The following is a 15,511-nucleotide window of genomic DNA, read 5'->3' as shown; positions in this document are numbered from 1 at the left end:
TGCAAACTCCCTGGAAAATAATATCCTGTCCAGTTCATAGATAGATAGATAGATAAATTTATTGTCATTGTTCTCAAAAAAAGAAAATGAGAGCAACGAAATGAGGTGCTCTTCCACAGACATACCAACACATCAACACCCCAAAAAAGGACATATACATAGACCATTTAAATGCATCTAAAAACAAATAACCATTCATAACCCTGCATTTAGCCTAACCACGGCACTTGGATAGAAGCTGCCCCTGAATCTATTTGTCTTAGCCTTCAACACTCTATATTGCCTACCTGACGGTAAGATCTCAAATAGCAAGTGGCCCAGATGTGAAGGGTCCCTTAAGATCATTTGTATCTTCCTTTTACATCCCATATTATACAGATCCACCAATGAGGGGAGAGAGCATCCACAAATCTTCTGTGCTCTTACCATCCTTCTTTGGAGCACCCTTCTCTCTGCTTCCGTGCAGCTCCCAAACCACACGCAGAGGCAATAAGATAAAATGCTCTCAATGGAACTACGATAAAAGGCAACCAGCAGACTCCCTGACAGTTGTTGTGATCTTAAGAGTCTTAAATAGTATAGTTGTTGCTGGGCCTTTTTCTCTAGAGCTAAAGTATTTGCCCCCCATGTTAGATCCTGTTTCATAGTAATTCCCAAAAAGTTCATAGAGGTTGAGATGATATTATTTACCTCCATCCCATTAAAAGCCTTAGCTTTCCATTTTCACGCAATAAGCATATATTAGAGGAAAAGGACATTTTTCTCTAGTCCTGTTGGCAACCCTATCTGACACAAAGTAGGGTCTGAGACTAGACCTATGTGCTTTGTAATAGCTGAAGGAAACAACCAAGAAGGTCATCTTTCCATTCTGTACCCTAGTTCTTAGAGTGAATTTAATTTGAAAAGATAGTTGATAGGGGTTTTCAAGCAAGATTAACAATAAACTGTAAAATTTGGATAGGGATCTGAGTTTCAGTTACAGAACTTACTACTATTTAAGAAGTCTTTATATAAAGAATGGATTTATTTATAGGAATTAATGTTTGTGAAATTAATAATTTTCCATTAAAGCCAGAATTATGCTCTTAAGCATCGCTGTAGCCCTTTAAATAGCTTCTGAGTTAACTGTGGGTTTCTGTTGCTCTTTAGGATCTGATCAGAATTGGGGGCATCACAATGTCATACGTCCTGCTTTCTATGTTTTCCTTTGGCTTGCTGCTTGTGGGAACACTGGTAAGCTGAATTCTGTATTCAACTGTGTTTAAAGAATTTTCTAACTAAATTGATACCTTTGAAGTCCCCACAGTGTTCTGCTTTTGATGAAAAATGCTTTCTGACATTCTGTTTGGTACTAGCAATTCATGTGAACATAGTTGGCACTAATAAACATTGTTTACATATTGTGGTTAAGTGCATTTTAGGACATTGGACAACTGCAAGGTTTTCTCTGGTATCTTGGCAATAAGTGTATTTAAAAATCATTTACTAAGGATAGTAATTAACATTAATACTTCTGTGAATAAGTGGGTTGTGAGATTAGCTTTGCTATGCAATTGCCTTGTTCTTTGTGCAGGCGTTTCTTAGCCAGATATATTATGTGAACAAATAATAAACTTCTAGAAGGTTGTGTGAATGTTATAATGCAACAAATGGATTTATAAATTGTCAGTGAGCTGTATAAAATCCAGGGCTCTTATACAATGAGCCATTCCAAATCAGAATAAGCATAATGTGGTTTTCCTGTTGTTGTGGGTTCTCCAGCCTGTGTTCACCATCACCTTAGATTTAATTAAGAACAGCAACAGAGAAACAAACTAGTAGAAGAAAATATTTCCCTGGTATGGTTGTAGGTGCACTGCACTAGTAATTCCTTCTTGTGAAATCATTTTTGTTACACAAATTCACTTGAAGACTTCAGAATGCTCACTTTCAAAAACAAGAGAGGGTCAAGGTTGCTCCTATGAAAGCCATTCTGATAGAAATCACCCTTATCTATAGTAATCCAGTTACTTTAAAATGCTTTTTGTATTAATAAGAACCCAGATTTGCAATGCTACAATAATCTAAATATGTTGCATTTATTAACAGTGCAATTCTACATAGCTGCTGTTTTCAGGAGGGGTGTTGAAAGACCTGAGTCAGATTGAGGTGACAAGAGAGGAGGTCCTACGACTGATGGACAATTTAAAAACTGATAAGTCACCAGGCCCAGATGGCATACATCCAAGAGTTCTGAAAGAACTCAAAGGTGAACTTGTGGATCTCCTAACAAAAATATATAATCTTCCATTAAAATCTACCTCTATTCCTGAGGACTGGAAGGTAGCTAATGTCACCCCCATCTTTAAAAAGGGTTCCAGAGGAGAGCTGGGAAATTACAGGTCAGTCATTCTGACCTCAATACTGGGAAAGCTGGTGGAAATTGTTAGAGAGAATTAATTAGTAGGCACATTGATGAACAAAAGCTATTGAGGAAAACTCAGCATGGGTTCTGTAAGCGAAGATCTTGTCTCACTAACCTGTTAGAGGTGGACCAACATGTGGACAAAAGAGACCCAATAGATGTTGTTTACCTTGACTTCCATAAAGTTCCTCATCAAAGGCTCCCTAGTAAGCTTAAGAGTCATGGGGTAAAAGGACAAGTCTTCTTGTAGATCAAAAACTGGCTAATTAATAGGAAACAGAGTGAGTATAAATGAGCAATTTTCTCAGTGGAGCTTGGTAAGCAGTGGGATACTGCAGGGCTCAGTACTGGGTCTGATGCTTTTTAACTTGTTCATTAATGATTTTGAGTTGGGCGTAAGCAGTGAAGTGAAGTTTGCGGATGACACTAAATTGTTCAGGGTGGAGAGAACCAGAGAGGATTGTGAGGCACTTCAAAGGGGTCTGTTGAGGCTGGGCGAGTGGGTGTCAACATGGCAAATGAGGTTCAACGTGGCCATGTGCAAAGTAATGCACATTGGGGCCAAAAATCCTAGCTGTATACACACATTGATGGGGTGTGAACTGGCAGAGACTGACCAAGAGAGAGATCTTGAGGTCATGGTAGATAACTCACTGAAAATGTCAAGACAATGTGCAACTGCAATAAAAAAGGCAAACACTATGCTGGGAATTATTAGGAAGGGAATTGAAAACAAATCAACCAGTATCATAATGCACCTGTATAAATCAAAGGTGTGGCCTCATTTGGAGTTATGTGTACAATTCTGGTCACCACACCTCAAAAAAGATATTATAGCATTGGGGAAAGTGCAGAAGAGGGCAACTAGAATGATTAAAGGGTTAGAACACTTTCCCTATGAAGTAAGGCTAAAATGCTTGGGGTTTTTTAGCTTAGAGGAACATCAACTGAGGGGTGACATGATAGAGGTTTACAAGATTATGCATGGAATAGAGAAGGTAGAGAAAGAAGTACTTCTCCTGTGGTCCCAGTAGTGGGTCAGTCCTGACCTATGGGAATGTAGCTCCTCCTCTCCGTAGGCAGGGCCAGAAACAAGTTCCTTCCAGGAGGGGGTGCTCTTCCCCTTAGCTTTCAGTTTTGCTTGGCCCTGCCTCCAGAGCAGGACGTGCCAGCTGAATTTAGCTTAGCTCAACTTTACAAAAAAAAAACCCAGAAGCAGCGAGGAAAGGGATGGAGCAGCTTATTCTCCCTCCCTCGGCACCCGAAGCTTCCTGGAGTCCGGCAGAAGCCAGGAGACCCAGGAAACCTCCCTAAGTACGGCGGCAAACGGCGGAGAATGCAGGCAACCAGGGCAGAGAAGGCAGCACATGTCCGTGGCCCCGCAGATGTCCAGAGCCTCTGTCTGGACCCGGCAGCGTGCATAGGGCGGACAGGACAGCGGCGAATTCCTCCTCCTTCTTGACGGAACAGGTAGAGTCCCAGAGACCAATGGAGAAGGAAGTTTACCCAATGGGGGAAAGTGAGGCGGCCTGGGTCTCAGATGCCGGGGGGGGGAGCCTTAATGAGTGTTGGATGCCCCCCCTCTCGCCGGCATAACTGAGCCTCAGGGGTCACTAGTGCCATGTTTGTCTAGATAACACACCAGCACTAGTCCAGAGGCTGTTTACTTCCATAAAGGAAGGCCACGCATAGAGGAGGTCTACAGGACGAAAGGGGAATCCCACAGCCCAGTAGCAAGGCTTGAATCGGGGCTGCAGGGTGTTGAAGGGGAAGGAAAATTTAGGCGGGAAAAGCGGCCATTTTGTGTCTTCTCTCTTTACAGACTGGGCAATTCAAAATGGCTGCCCCATCCAAATTCCCCAAGGCCAGGGACACAGATACCTGTGATTTGGACTTGTCTGACTCACCCTCTCAAGAGGACCAGATGGAGAGCCCAGTAGTGGACTTATCTGGAACAGAGGCCAAGGCAAATCTCTTTGCCTGGATCCAACAAATAGTAAAAAAAGAAGTACAACCCAGCAAGGAGAATCCCAGTCAGACCCCCAAGCTGAAGTCTAAAAAATGCACACAAAAGACTAAGCATCTGGTAGAGGAGAAAGTTGGGACTGCCCCCTCCCAGAGAAAGAAGAGATGCATAGAAGTGGAAAGTTTTCAAACTTCTGAGCTGGGGGAAGACTCTGAGGACTCAGATCTGTCTTCCTCAAAAAAAGAAGGGGAGCTTTCTGAGGAAGAGGTGAAGATAATCCAATAATCTCAGAATAGGCTGTTTTCCCCTGACATTTATTCCCAGCTCTTCCCAAAAATTATCAGAGCTTTGGAATTGAATTATGACCCTAAACTTAAAGAGGAAGAGGAAACAGATTTCCCATCGGGGTTAGAGAAAACTATTCCTAAGGCCAGATCCAAGCCACAACTGGTACCACTGCCAGCAAGGTTTTTCTCCATAATGAAGGCAGAATGGGAACACCCAGCCAAGCCAAAGGCGACCCATTCAGTTTTTTCCAAGTTTTATACTCTCATTCCAGAGGCCATGAAACAGCTCAAGCTGCCCAGGGTGGATGACCCAGTTCACAGCCTCGCCTCCTCTTCTATTCTGCCACTGGATGCCGATGGCACACCAAAGGACCCCACGGATAAAAGAATTGAACAAGCCCTACGAAGGGATTTTGAAGCTTCAGCCACCTCTTTACAGGCGTCAGTGTCGGCTTCCTTGGCTGTCAGAGCCATTTATTCATGGGCTTCAGAATTAGCCAAGGTGGAACAAGACCTGCCCAAGGACGTTAAAGATGAGTTAAAGAAGATTGCATTGTCGGCTGCCTTTGCGGTGGACGCTACTCTGGACGCTATGCAATAATCTCCGAGAGCCATAGCCTCGAGTGTGACGGCTTGACGGAATACTTGGCTATGAAACTGGGACGCAGACTCGTCTGCAAGAGCCAGAGTAGCAGCGGTCCCTTTTAAAGGCGATCTACTCTTCGGCCAAGGCCTAGAGTGCTACCTGGTGGAGGACAAGGATAAGAAGAAGGTTCTCCCATCCAAAAAGCGGGACAGAGATAAGAGATGGTTCCAGCCCTTTCGGGATCAAAGGAGGGACTCCAAGTCGAATTACTCCAAATCCTATAGGGGGAAATGGCAACAGAAGCCCTGCGGTTCCAGATCCTCATCTTTCATTCCCAAAGGACAATCCTCCAAAGGTCCAAGGAAAGGCAATGCCACCTGACTATGCCCGGAACAGTCCCACAGGGGCTATAGGAGGCCGTCTCCAACACTTTGCAGAAGTGTGGAGACAGACAGTAAAAGACAGATGGGTGTCCAAGGGCTACAGCATAGAATTCAGGACAATGCCACAGGACAGATTCCTGGAAGTTCTCAGGAACAAGTCTCCTCAAAAACATCAGCTTATACTGTCAGCCATCCTTCATCTTCTTGATATAGGAGCTATACAACCGGTACCGGAGAAGGAGAGAGCCCAGGGTGTCTACTCAGTCTTCTTCATCGTTCCAAAAAAGAATGGGGATGTGAGAGCAATCTTAGACCTGAAATGGCTCAACAGAAAGGTAGAGATGAAGAAGTTTCGGATGAAGAAGTTTCGGATGGAAACCTTGTGCTCGATCCTCCTAGCACTACAGAAAGGGGACTTTCTGGCATCGATAGATCTATCCGAGGCCTATTTACACATCCCAATTCGGCAGGAACACTTCTGTTTTCTGAGATTCTCTTACGACGGCAGACACTACCAATACAAGGCATTGCCATTCGTTCTAAAGTCCTCACCCAGAGTCTTCATGAAGATACTGGTGAATCTAGTGGCAGCCTTGCGTCTCAGGGGAGTGTCATTGTTTCCATACCTGGACAACAACCTAGTCAAGGCACCATCGTTTGCACAGACGAAGGCAGCCCTGGAGGAGACAATGGATGTGCTAGCATCCCATGGGTTTGTCCTAAATCGGGAGAAGAGTTCCCTCATCCTGGCTCAATCCATCCTTCACCTGGGGGTATGGATCGATACCAGGGAGAACAGAGTCTTCCTCACCCAGGAAAGACAAGTGAAACTGACACAACTGATTCATTCAGTGTTACAAGCCAAAACCATGCAAGTGATGACTCTAGCGAAATTGGTGGGACTTATAGTCTCGTGCCAGGACCTCGTGCAATGGACACGTTCCCATACATGACCCATCCAGTCCTTCCTACATCTCTTCCAAACAGCCATCGCTCAGAGGAAGGCGCTCCAGCTGAAAGTACCAAAACGGGTGAAAGAGGCTTTGCGCTGGTGGTTGTCACCAAGGAGGTTTCAAATCAGACAGACTCGGCGAGAACCAATTCAAACAGTTGCGACAACAGATGCCAGCTTGTTTGGCTGGGGGGGCGCACGTGAAAGGAAAGATGGTTCAAGGGCGCTGGTCCAATCAGGAGACCTCCAACAGCATAAATGTCCTGGAACTGAGGCCTATCAGACTAGCTCTGTTCCACCTTCCGGACATAGTGAAAGGCCAACATGTCCTCGTTCAAACGGACAATATGACAGCAAAAGCTTTTGTGAACAAGCTAGGGGGGACGCGATCGAAACTCCTGCAGCGAGAGTTGACTCTTCTGATGGATTGGGCGGAGACAAATCTTCTGTCCCTGAAAGCGACACATGTTGCAGGGAACTTGTTGGCATACTGGCTCAGTCAAACCCTGGATCCAGTGGAGTGGTCACTGAACAAGGCGGTCTTCCGTCAAGTTTGCCAGAGGTTCGGGTTCCCAAAGGTGGACTTGTTCGCGTCGGAACTGAACCATCAAGTGCCAAATTTTCTATCAAGAACAAAAACTCAAAAGGCACAGATGCGTTGCACGCAGAGTGGCCCAGGACTCTTCTTTATGCCTTTCCTCCAGTGCAGGTGTTGCAGAGGTTCTTGCTCAGGGTACAGGACCTGGGGGAAGAAGTGATAGTAATAGCACCTTTTTGGCCCAGAAGGATCTAGTTCCAGGAGTTGATGCGCCTCAGGGTAGCAGAACCCTGGATGCTTCCGCTAAGGAACGATCTTCTGCAACAGGCAGAGGTGCTGTGTCCACAACTAGAGATGCTAAGACTCACAGCGTGGAAGTTGAACAGAAACAACTGACTGAGTTGGGGTACCAAAAAGGGGTAGTAGATACCATGCTGGCCTCTAGACAAGGGTCTACTAATAGGGTGTATAATGCCACTTGGCAGACCTTTACATCCTGGTGTCAGGAGATCTGTGTAGACCCAATGTCCGCTAAGATAGCAGACGTGCTAGCTTTGCTTCAGGAGATTTTGGAGAAGGGTCACAGTACCAATACCCTCTGAAGGCAGGTAGTGGCTATTTCAGTGGTGAGAGATGATAGCAAGGGCAACTTGCTGTCCAAACATTCCCATATTAAACGCTTTTTAAGAGGGGTGTCACTCCTTAATCCACCACAGGCACACAGGTTCCCTTCTTGGAATTTGAACATAGTGCTTGAGGCCCTAAGTCACAAGCCCTTTGAGCCCATGGCTTCATGCAGTTTAAAGTTGCTTACTTTTAAAACGATTTTCCTGGTGGGGATTACTTCAGCACGCAGGGTGTCTGAGATTAAGGTGCTGTCTATCACAAAGATCTATGCGTTTTCCACCGAGATAAAGTGGTATTAAGACCCGACCCTTTATGCCAAAAGTTAACTCATTGTTCCATCGATCAGAAGAGCTTATTCTTCCCTCTTTTTGTCCTAATCTGAAGCACGAAAAGGAGAGGCTTTGGCACTGTCTAGACGTTTGCAGAGCTTTAAGCTTTTACCTGGACAGAACTAAGCCTATATGGTCTTCTGATTCCTTATTTGTTTCTTTTAGTGCTAGAGCCAAAGGTAAGGCAATTTCTAAATCTACAATTAATAGATGGTTTCGAGGCTGCATCATCGAGGCATATAAGGCCAAGGGATTGGAGCCTCCATCAGGCATCACAGCTCACTCCTTAAGAGGAGCAGCCACTTCTTCAGCTTACAGAGCTTTCCCTTCTATGGAAGTGGTCTGCAGAGCAGCCACTTGGCACTCTGTTCATTCTTTTATGAAGTACTACCGTATTGATAAGCTCGCTTCAGCCGAGGCGGCATTCGATAGGAGGATTTTACAGGCTGCTATTTGATCCAAAGGACTGAGTGTGCCCACCCTTGGGAACTGCTTTTACAAGTCCCATAGGTCAGGACTGACCGACTACTGGGACCACTGGAGAATGGACGATTCTGTTCACTTACCATGAAGTCTTCCTTCTCGGTGGTCCCAGAGTGGGTCAGTCCTCCCCGCCCGGTCTGGGATTGGCTCAGTCTTTATATCAAAACCCTGGGTGGCCCGAGCGTTTGGCCATGTGGTTTTTTGCTGTGGTTGCTGTAGACCATGTATTTGCACATGGGGAGTTGCTGGTTGATGGCATTCTGGTTTGCTTGTACCAAAATGCCCAGTTACACTGTTATGAATAAAGGAAGTTGGATGAGTGAACAGAATCTTCCATTTTCTCCCTTTCTCACAATACAAGACACCAATGAAATTGCTGAGCAGTGGGGTTAGAACGGATAAAAGGAAGTACTTCTTCACCCAAAAGATGATTAACACATGGAATTCACTGCCATCAGTGGCAATTAGCCGCAGAGTATTTGGAACTCTCTGTCTGGGACAGTGATGCTCTGTATTCTTGGTGCTTGGGGGGGGGGCAACAGTGGGAGGGCTTCTAGTTTCCTGACCCCACTGATGGACCTTCTGATGGCACCTGGGTTTTTTTTGCCATGTTTTTTTTTGCCACTGTGTGACACAGAGTATTGGACTGGATGGGCCATTGGCCTGATCCAACATGGCTTCTCTTATGTTCTTACTCTCTTCTAACCTCATTGACTCCAATGGACTGGAAGTCTGTAACTCTGCTGAAAACTGCAGAGTTACATTTGAGATAACAAACATACATAAATCAGTATTTTGTGCTGGAAGACCAAATGTTAACTATACAAATAAACAAGGGCTTAAGGAGTAGGCCAGCAATCACACACTGTGCTTCCCTTGCACCTAAATTGCTCCTGTACCTTCTCTATTAATATCAGGGCTTTTTTTGAACAGGAATGCAAAGAAATGCATTTCTGGCTGGCTTGGCCAGGGCTCCCGCTCAAAAAAAAAAAAGGTCTCTGGCAGAAGGAAGGCACTAGGCAGCAAAGCGCTCCCAGACTGTGTGCTTCGCCCTCTCTTTTGCATCCAGGCTTGCGAAGAGTGTGAGAGATTACCGCCCCCTCCTGGGCCTGCTGCTACCTGCTCCACAACACGTGGCTCTCTCTCTGGCTGTGTTTGGGAGAGGGGGTGAAACAAGGTCTCTCATTGGGCTGTTTGAGAACACACATCCATGAAATGCAGCTGATGACACTGTACTGTTGTGTGTCAATATGCGGAAAGTAACCTACTGAATGGGTGACATCACTTCTGGTGACATCAGGTGATATGGCCTAATATGCAAATGAGTTCCTGCTGGGCTTTTCCCACAGAAAAACCATTACTACTACTACGATGACTACGACGACTACTACTACTACTACTACGCAGCTGCTATTTGTCTGGTAGATGGTGTTCTGCATTTTGAGATCTTTTCAAGTTCTTGGGAATTGCCAATGTATCGTCACAGGATTCTTGCTGTTCTAAGCAACACTGTCTTCTGGAGCTGAGGTGGTGTTAATTGCTCAGTGCCCAAAACATCCAAATATTTCTTGAGGCCTCTAGGCTCCAGTGACAACTGGCACAATGGTAATTTCTTCTCCCAGAGGCACTCTAACTCTATTTGTAGGTCTTTGTATTTTCTAATCATCTCCTGTTCTTTCTTTTCCAATCTGCTGTCTTCTGGGATTGTTATGTCAGCGATCCAAACCCTATTTCTCATTTTTTCTAGTTCTGTCAGGGGTGTTATGCTCCAGGTGTTTATCTGTTTGTAATTGGAAGTCCCAAAGAATCTTTGTTTCATCATTCTCCATGATCATGTCCAGTTTGTGCTCCTTCGGATTTCTGGCTAATGGTAAGCCACACTTATTGCAAGGATTCCAGTGCAATATAGTTGCAACTCTGTTGTGACTTTCTTTATAGTCAGTCTGAGCAATTTTACTGCAGGCACTGACCATGCGGTTAACTGTTTCATCCTTTGTCTTGCAAAGCCAACATTTGTCAGAACTGTCCTTCTGAATCTTGTACATTTTGAGGGCCTGCTCTTGTGCTGCTAGAATGAGCCTTTCCGTTTTTTTTCATCAAGTGCCCACTTCCAGGTATTTTCACAATCAACTTTGTTCTCTGTGTCATTCAAATATTGCCCATGCAAGTGCTTTTCCATCCCGTTGCCAAAGTGAGTTTTGATTGCAATCTTTTTATTATCTTCTTTGGTTTCTGTAACCTTAAATAAGTCTGTTGTGTACACTTCAACTAGAAGCTGCTTTTTTTAGTGTAGTTATTCAGTGCTGGTTTTTCTTATTCAACTGCTTGTTTAAATTTCAGAAGACCTCTTCCACTGTATTTTCTTGGTAAATAAAGATGATCAACATCACTTCTATGGCACAATGAGTGATACATTATCATCTTGCGAGTTTTGTAGTCCATTGCTTCTAATTCTGATGGTTTTCAATCAACAATGCCAGCTGAGTATCTTAGAAATGGTTCTGCCCATGTGTAAATTATCATTACCAGGTTGCCTCCATTTAATTTGGTTTGCAGTATCTTTCAAAATCTTTGGTTATAGTCCTTGGTTGTATTTTTTAAAATAAGAGCATGTTTGATATTGTCAGCTTCCCAAATTCCAAAATATTTGTAGTTTTCTTCAAAACTCAGTGTTCTGATGTTGTTGTTTTGCATCTTGGTTTCTTCTTGTTTAGCATTCTTCCCTCTATTCAGTGCTAATGCTGCACACGTCTCAAGGCTAAATACCATTGCCATGTTTTTCCTGAATATTCAAACTGTATTTAGTAAAGAAACAATCTCTGATTATGACTTTCCATATATTTTCAAGTCATCCATATATGATAAGTGTGAAATCTTACCCTAGACAAAGGAGTCAAGCAGGGATGTTTACTTGCATCCCTGTTGTTCAGTTTATATATAAATTACCTCAGACCCTGTCTCTTGAAGGAAGCTTGTCATCTTCCACATTTATCTAAGCACAAAGCTCCAATCCTTCTATATGCTGATAATGCAGTGATAACATGTAGATCGGGGCCAGACCCAGGGCTGATGTTTCCAGTGCCCCAAGCCGAAATTTGCCTTCCACCCCCTCCCTTTTTTAAAAAAATTTTTCACACGCATAGCGTGCGACCGGACAACATCATGATGACATCATCAGGTGGGAGAGAGCCGGGCACCACCCCACCTTGCTGAGGCTTGCAAAGCCTCAGCAAGAGCGGGTGCCCTCCCCCTTCCTTTCCCGGTGCTGCTTTGCATCACCGCACTCCTTCGCCCACCCACCCCAGGCTGATCTGTGTCGCGTCGCCCTCCCGCCCTCCCTCCATTGCAACTGCACTCTCCCCATCCCCATCGCTGGCTCTTACCAGCCTAAACTTTGTGATAGCTATGGATGACCCAAGACCATTCCAGCAGCTGCAAGTGGAGGAGTGGGGAATCAAACCTGGTTCTCCCAGATAAGAGCCTGCACACTTCACCGCTACATCAAACTGGAAGACAATTAGACAAGACTTCTACTCATCAGGAGATGAATTTGTCCCCTTGGCCTTAATGCTAAGGTTCTAAACCAATTCCTGAGTGTTGCGGAAATTTAGATTTTGGCCACTTCTGAAAAAATGGATTCCAATCAATATGACTTTTTATGATGTTAACTGACTTCTCCCAGATGTGTCTTGGGTGGGGATGCCAGTCCCTAGTGGGGGCAGTGGAACCCCCACTTTGAAAGTCCAACCCCCGCTTTGTAAAAATTTGGCAGCAGGGGACAAAATGGGGACCAATTGTAATGTTCTAGAATTTAGTCTCTAAGGAAGCCATAGACAAAGGCTAGAGTGTCACAGCTGGAGACCTCCAGTGGAGCCATGTGTTTGCAAAATTCCTTCCCCCTAAGGTGCAGTAGTGCACAGAATTTATTCCCCCACGCCTGTAGCAGCAACACATGTCTCTGACTACTGGCTGGCCGGCACTGGCTCCAAGGAGTGGGTGGGCACCAGGCTTGGATAGCACTGCCCTCCTGTTTACCAGCCACCTATAAGGGCGCCTTCACTCCTAGCAACTGCGTTGGGGTTCCCTCTCTGGGAAGGTAAGGTCCTTCTCTTGTTGGGGTGGGTGGGTTCCCAATTGGCAGAAGTGACTCATCTGAGTTAGAGGAAGGTGCTGGGAGCTGGAACAAAACTGCTGGTGAAGTGAGTGTTAATTCTACTTTTCCTAATCTGCTGAGGAGCTTTAATGGAGGTTGCTGTGTGTGAGAACTGTGTGAGGTTGCTGTGTGAGTGCTTGGAGCCAGCTGGAGAGGGGTTTCTGCTTGCTTCTCTGTGTCTTTTGTCTGGTTTGTTGCTGAGAGAGGGGCCTGTTTGCCAGGGGGTAGTTGCTGGCCCCACCCTCTACTGTTGCTCTGGCTGTTGAGTCAAAGGCTCTGACTCAAATTGCAAGGCTCCTCCTTGCCAGAGGTGTGAGCTGAAAGGCTCTTGCCCTGGGGGCTCTGTAGAAAAGTGAGTTTTTTTAGTTAGAAATTTCTTCTGCAGCATGAGCTATTGTTTTTATAACTAACTGATATTTCTTCCTGAAGTTTACTTCTTTTCTTTCACTCTCAAGTTTAATTTCTTTTAATTCTTTTAAGGCACATAAGTATGAATGACATTTGTTGATTTCCCCCCCTCACATATCATTTGTCAGTTTGATTTTGCCTTAAAATCCTTGCCTTTTTTCTTAATGTCCATTCCCAGTTGCCCTGTTGTTTTCTTTACTTCATGTATACCTCACTTTTCTCCCCAGTGGGGACCCAAAGTGACTTACGATATTCTGCTCCATTTTTATTCCCCCAACAACTTTGTGAGGTACAGTAGGCTAAGAGTATACAGCTGGCCCAAGATCACCAAGCAATCTTTCATAGCAGAGTGAAGATCTGAACCTGGGATTCCCAGATCCTAGTTTGGCACTCTAACCACTACACCACTCTCATAGGTAAAAGCTCAGTATGGGTCATGTGAAACTAGACTCTTTTTGTAATTTTGTATTATTTTCAGTGGCTGCACAGAGGAAATTAGATTTATAAACAATGCTGTTTTCTGCAAAAATGGCCATTTTATCCTATGCAGAGTTATGTCCTTTTAAGCCTATTGACAGTTATTTTAGAAGGATATACTCAGTTTAGGATTGCTATAATCATGTATGAAAAATGTTATAATAAAGTCTTCTTTTCCCAATACATATTAATTTTCATGGCTTTCCCTCTGTGCTACTCAGCACACTAATATGACTTAGTTCAGGTTTTTACTATTATGATTCGCTTGCTTTTGCCCCAGGTTTGCCCATGCCCTCTTCTCTCCACAGATCAGGATCATTTCTGATGAAGGGAATTCAAAGAATAAGCACTACTGAACTTTAAAATTTCTGGAGGATAGTAAACATTCAGTGTCTCTCTAAATTATTTGTGTCCTCTTTTGTTGTGCAGATATCCATGCTGTGACCGTCTTTTATGGCCAATGGTAGTACAAATGAACAAGTATAAAAATATGAACTATCTGTCCCATTTTTCAGGATCTTTATGCACTGCAACACATTATTTCTGATCTCTCTGAGAGCTGCCTCATGCAATACTTTATTTCTTATTTTATGTGATTTACAGTGCATATTTCTCAATTTGATTAAAGGGAGATTGCACAATGTAAGCCAATATAATTAACAAACTGGCTCATCCGATAAGTAATGTAATAGGATTACAAAAATCTGAAACAAAACAGAAACTTTGTTTGTTGAAAGCAGCCATTTTATACAGGGGGACAGATCTCTGCGGTCTGGAGTTTGACAGCCCTAGGCTTGGAAGCAGCCTGAGTGACGTTATATCAGTCTACTTGCTTGACTCAACTAGGCCTGGATGCTTGCTACTGTTCAACAACAGCCACCCTATGTTCAACAGTAGCCAGTGTATTATCTCAGTTAGAGCTTTAGAGTTGGGTCTGGGAGGCACAGGTTCAAATCCCCATCTTGCTGCAGAAACTCTCTGGATTGATCACATAAAAAGGTAAAGGTAGTCCCCTGTGCAAGCACCGGTCGTTTTCGACTCTGGGGTGATGTTGCTTTCACAATGTTTTCACAGCAGACTTTTTACGGGGTGCCTTTCCCAATCATCTACACTTTCCCCCCAGCAAGCTGGGTACCCATTTTACCGACCTTGGAAGGATGGAAAGATGAGTCAACCTGGAGCCGGCTACCTGAACCAGCTTCCGCTGGGATCGAACTCAGATCGTGAGCAGAGGGGTCCGACTGAAGTACTGCAGCTTTACCACTCTGCGCCACGGGGCTCTTTCACATAGTTTCAGCCTAATCTACCTCAGGATGTTGTTGTGCAGGTGGAGAGGAGGATAATGTATGCTGCTTTGGTCCCCTCTGGAGAAAAGTGGGGTATAAATTTAGTAAATAAATAATAAATATAGCTGAAGATGGGGAGAAAATAACATGTAGGTTGGGGAACAGCTGAGTTTGAGAGAATGGGGCATGAAACTGTGGCACCACACAACTAGGTCACATTTTCCTAGGTAGAAGCTGCTGGGAGGAGGGGGAAGAAGAAAAACTTAAGACGGAGAGAGGCATATAAAGATAGGTTAGCTGTTGAATGGGAAAGAGATAGGGTCGCTAACTCCAACTAAGAAAATTCTTGGAGATTTGGGGTGGGGCCTGGGGAGGGAAACAGCCTCAGCAGGGTATAGTGCTATAGATTCCACCCTCCAAATCAGCCATTTTCTCCAGGAGAACTAGAGCTGTCAACTTCAAGGTGAAGACTGGAACTCAACTGGAATTACAAATACTGTCCAGATAACAGAGATCGGATCCCGTGGTGAAAGAAGCTGCTTTGGAAGGTGAACTCAGTGGCATTGTACCCTGCTGAGGTTGCTTCCCTCCCCAAACCTCCCCTTCTGCTTCCCAAGGCTCCACCACCAAAA

The 15,511-nt window shown here is 44.5% G+C and overlaps 1 protein-coding gene across 4 annotated transcripts in view; it reads left to right on the top strand.

Annotated features, from left to right (window-relative positions):
- The window catches only part of PTPN5 (protein tyrosine phosphatase non-receptor type 5), a 93,878-nt gene that overhangs the window by 40,952 nt on the left and 37,415 nt on the right, over window positions 1-15,511 (top strand). For all 4 annotated transcript variants that reach the window (XM_060262536.1, XM_060262537.1, XM_060262535.1 and 1 more), the window contains one exon: window positions 1,150-1,233. In XM_060262536.1, coding sequence (XP_060118519.1) covers window positions 1,150-1,233 — 84 coding nt within the window. The remainder of the gene's footprint in view (window positions 1-1,149; window positions 1,234-15,511) is intronic.

Source organism: Heteronotia binoei, chromosome 21 (assembly GCF_032191835.1).
Source record: "Heteronotia binoei isolate CCM8104 ecotype False Entrance Well chromosome 21, APGP_CSIRO_Hbin_v1, whole genome shotgun sequence".
Taxonomy (NCBI): domain Eukaryota; kingdom Metazoa; phylum Chordata; class Lepidosauria; order Squamata; family Gekkonidae; genus Heteronotia; species Heteronotia binoei.
The sequence above is the reverse complement of the archived record's forward strand: the minus strand, read 5'-3'. Positions and strand labels throughout refer to the sequence as shown.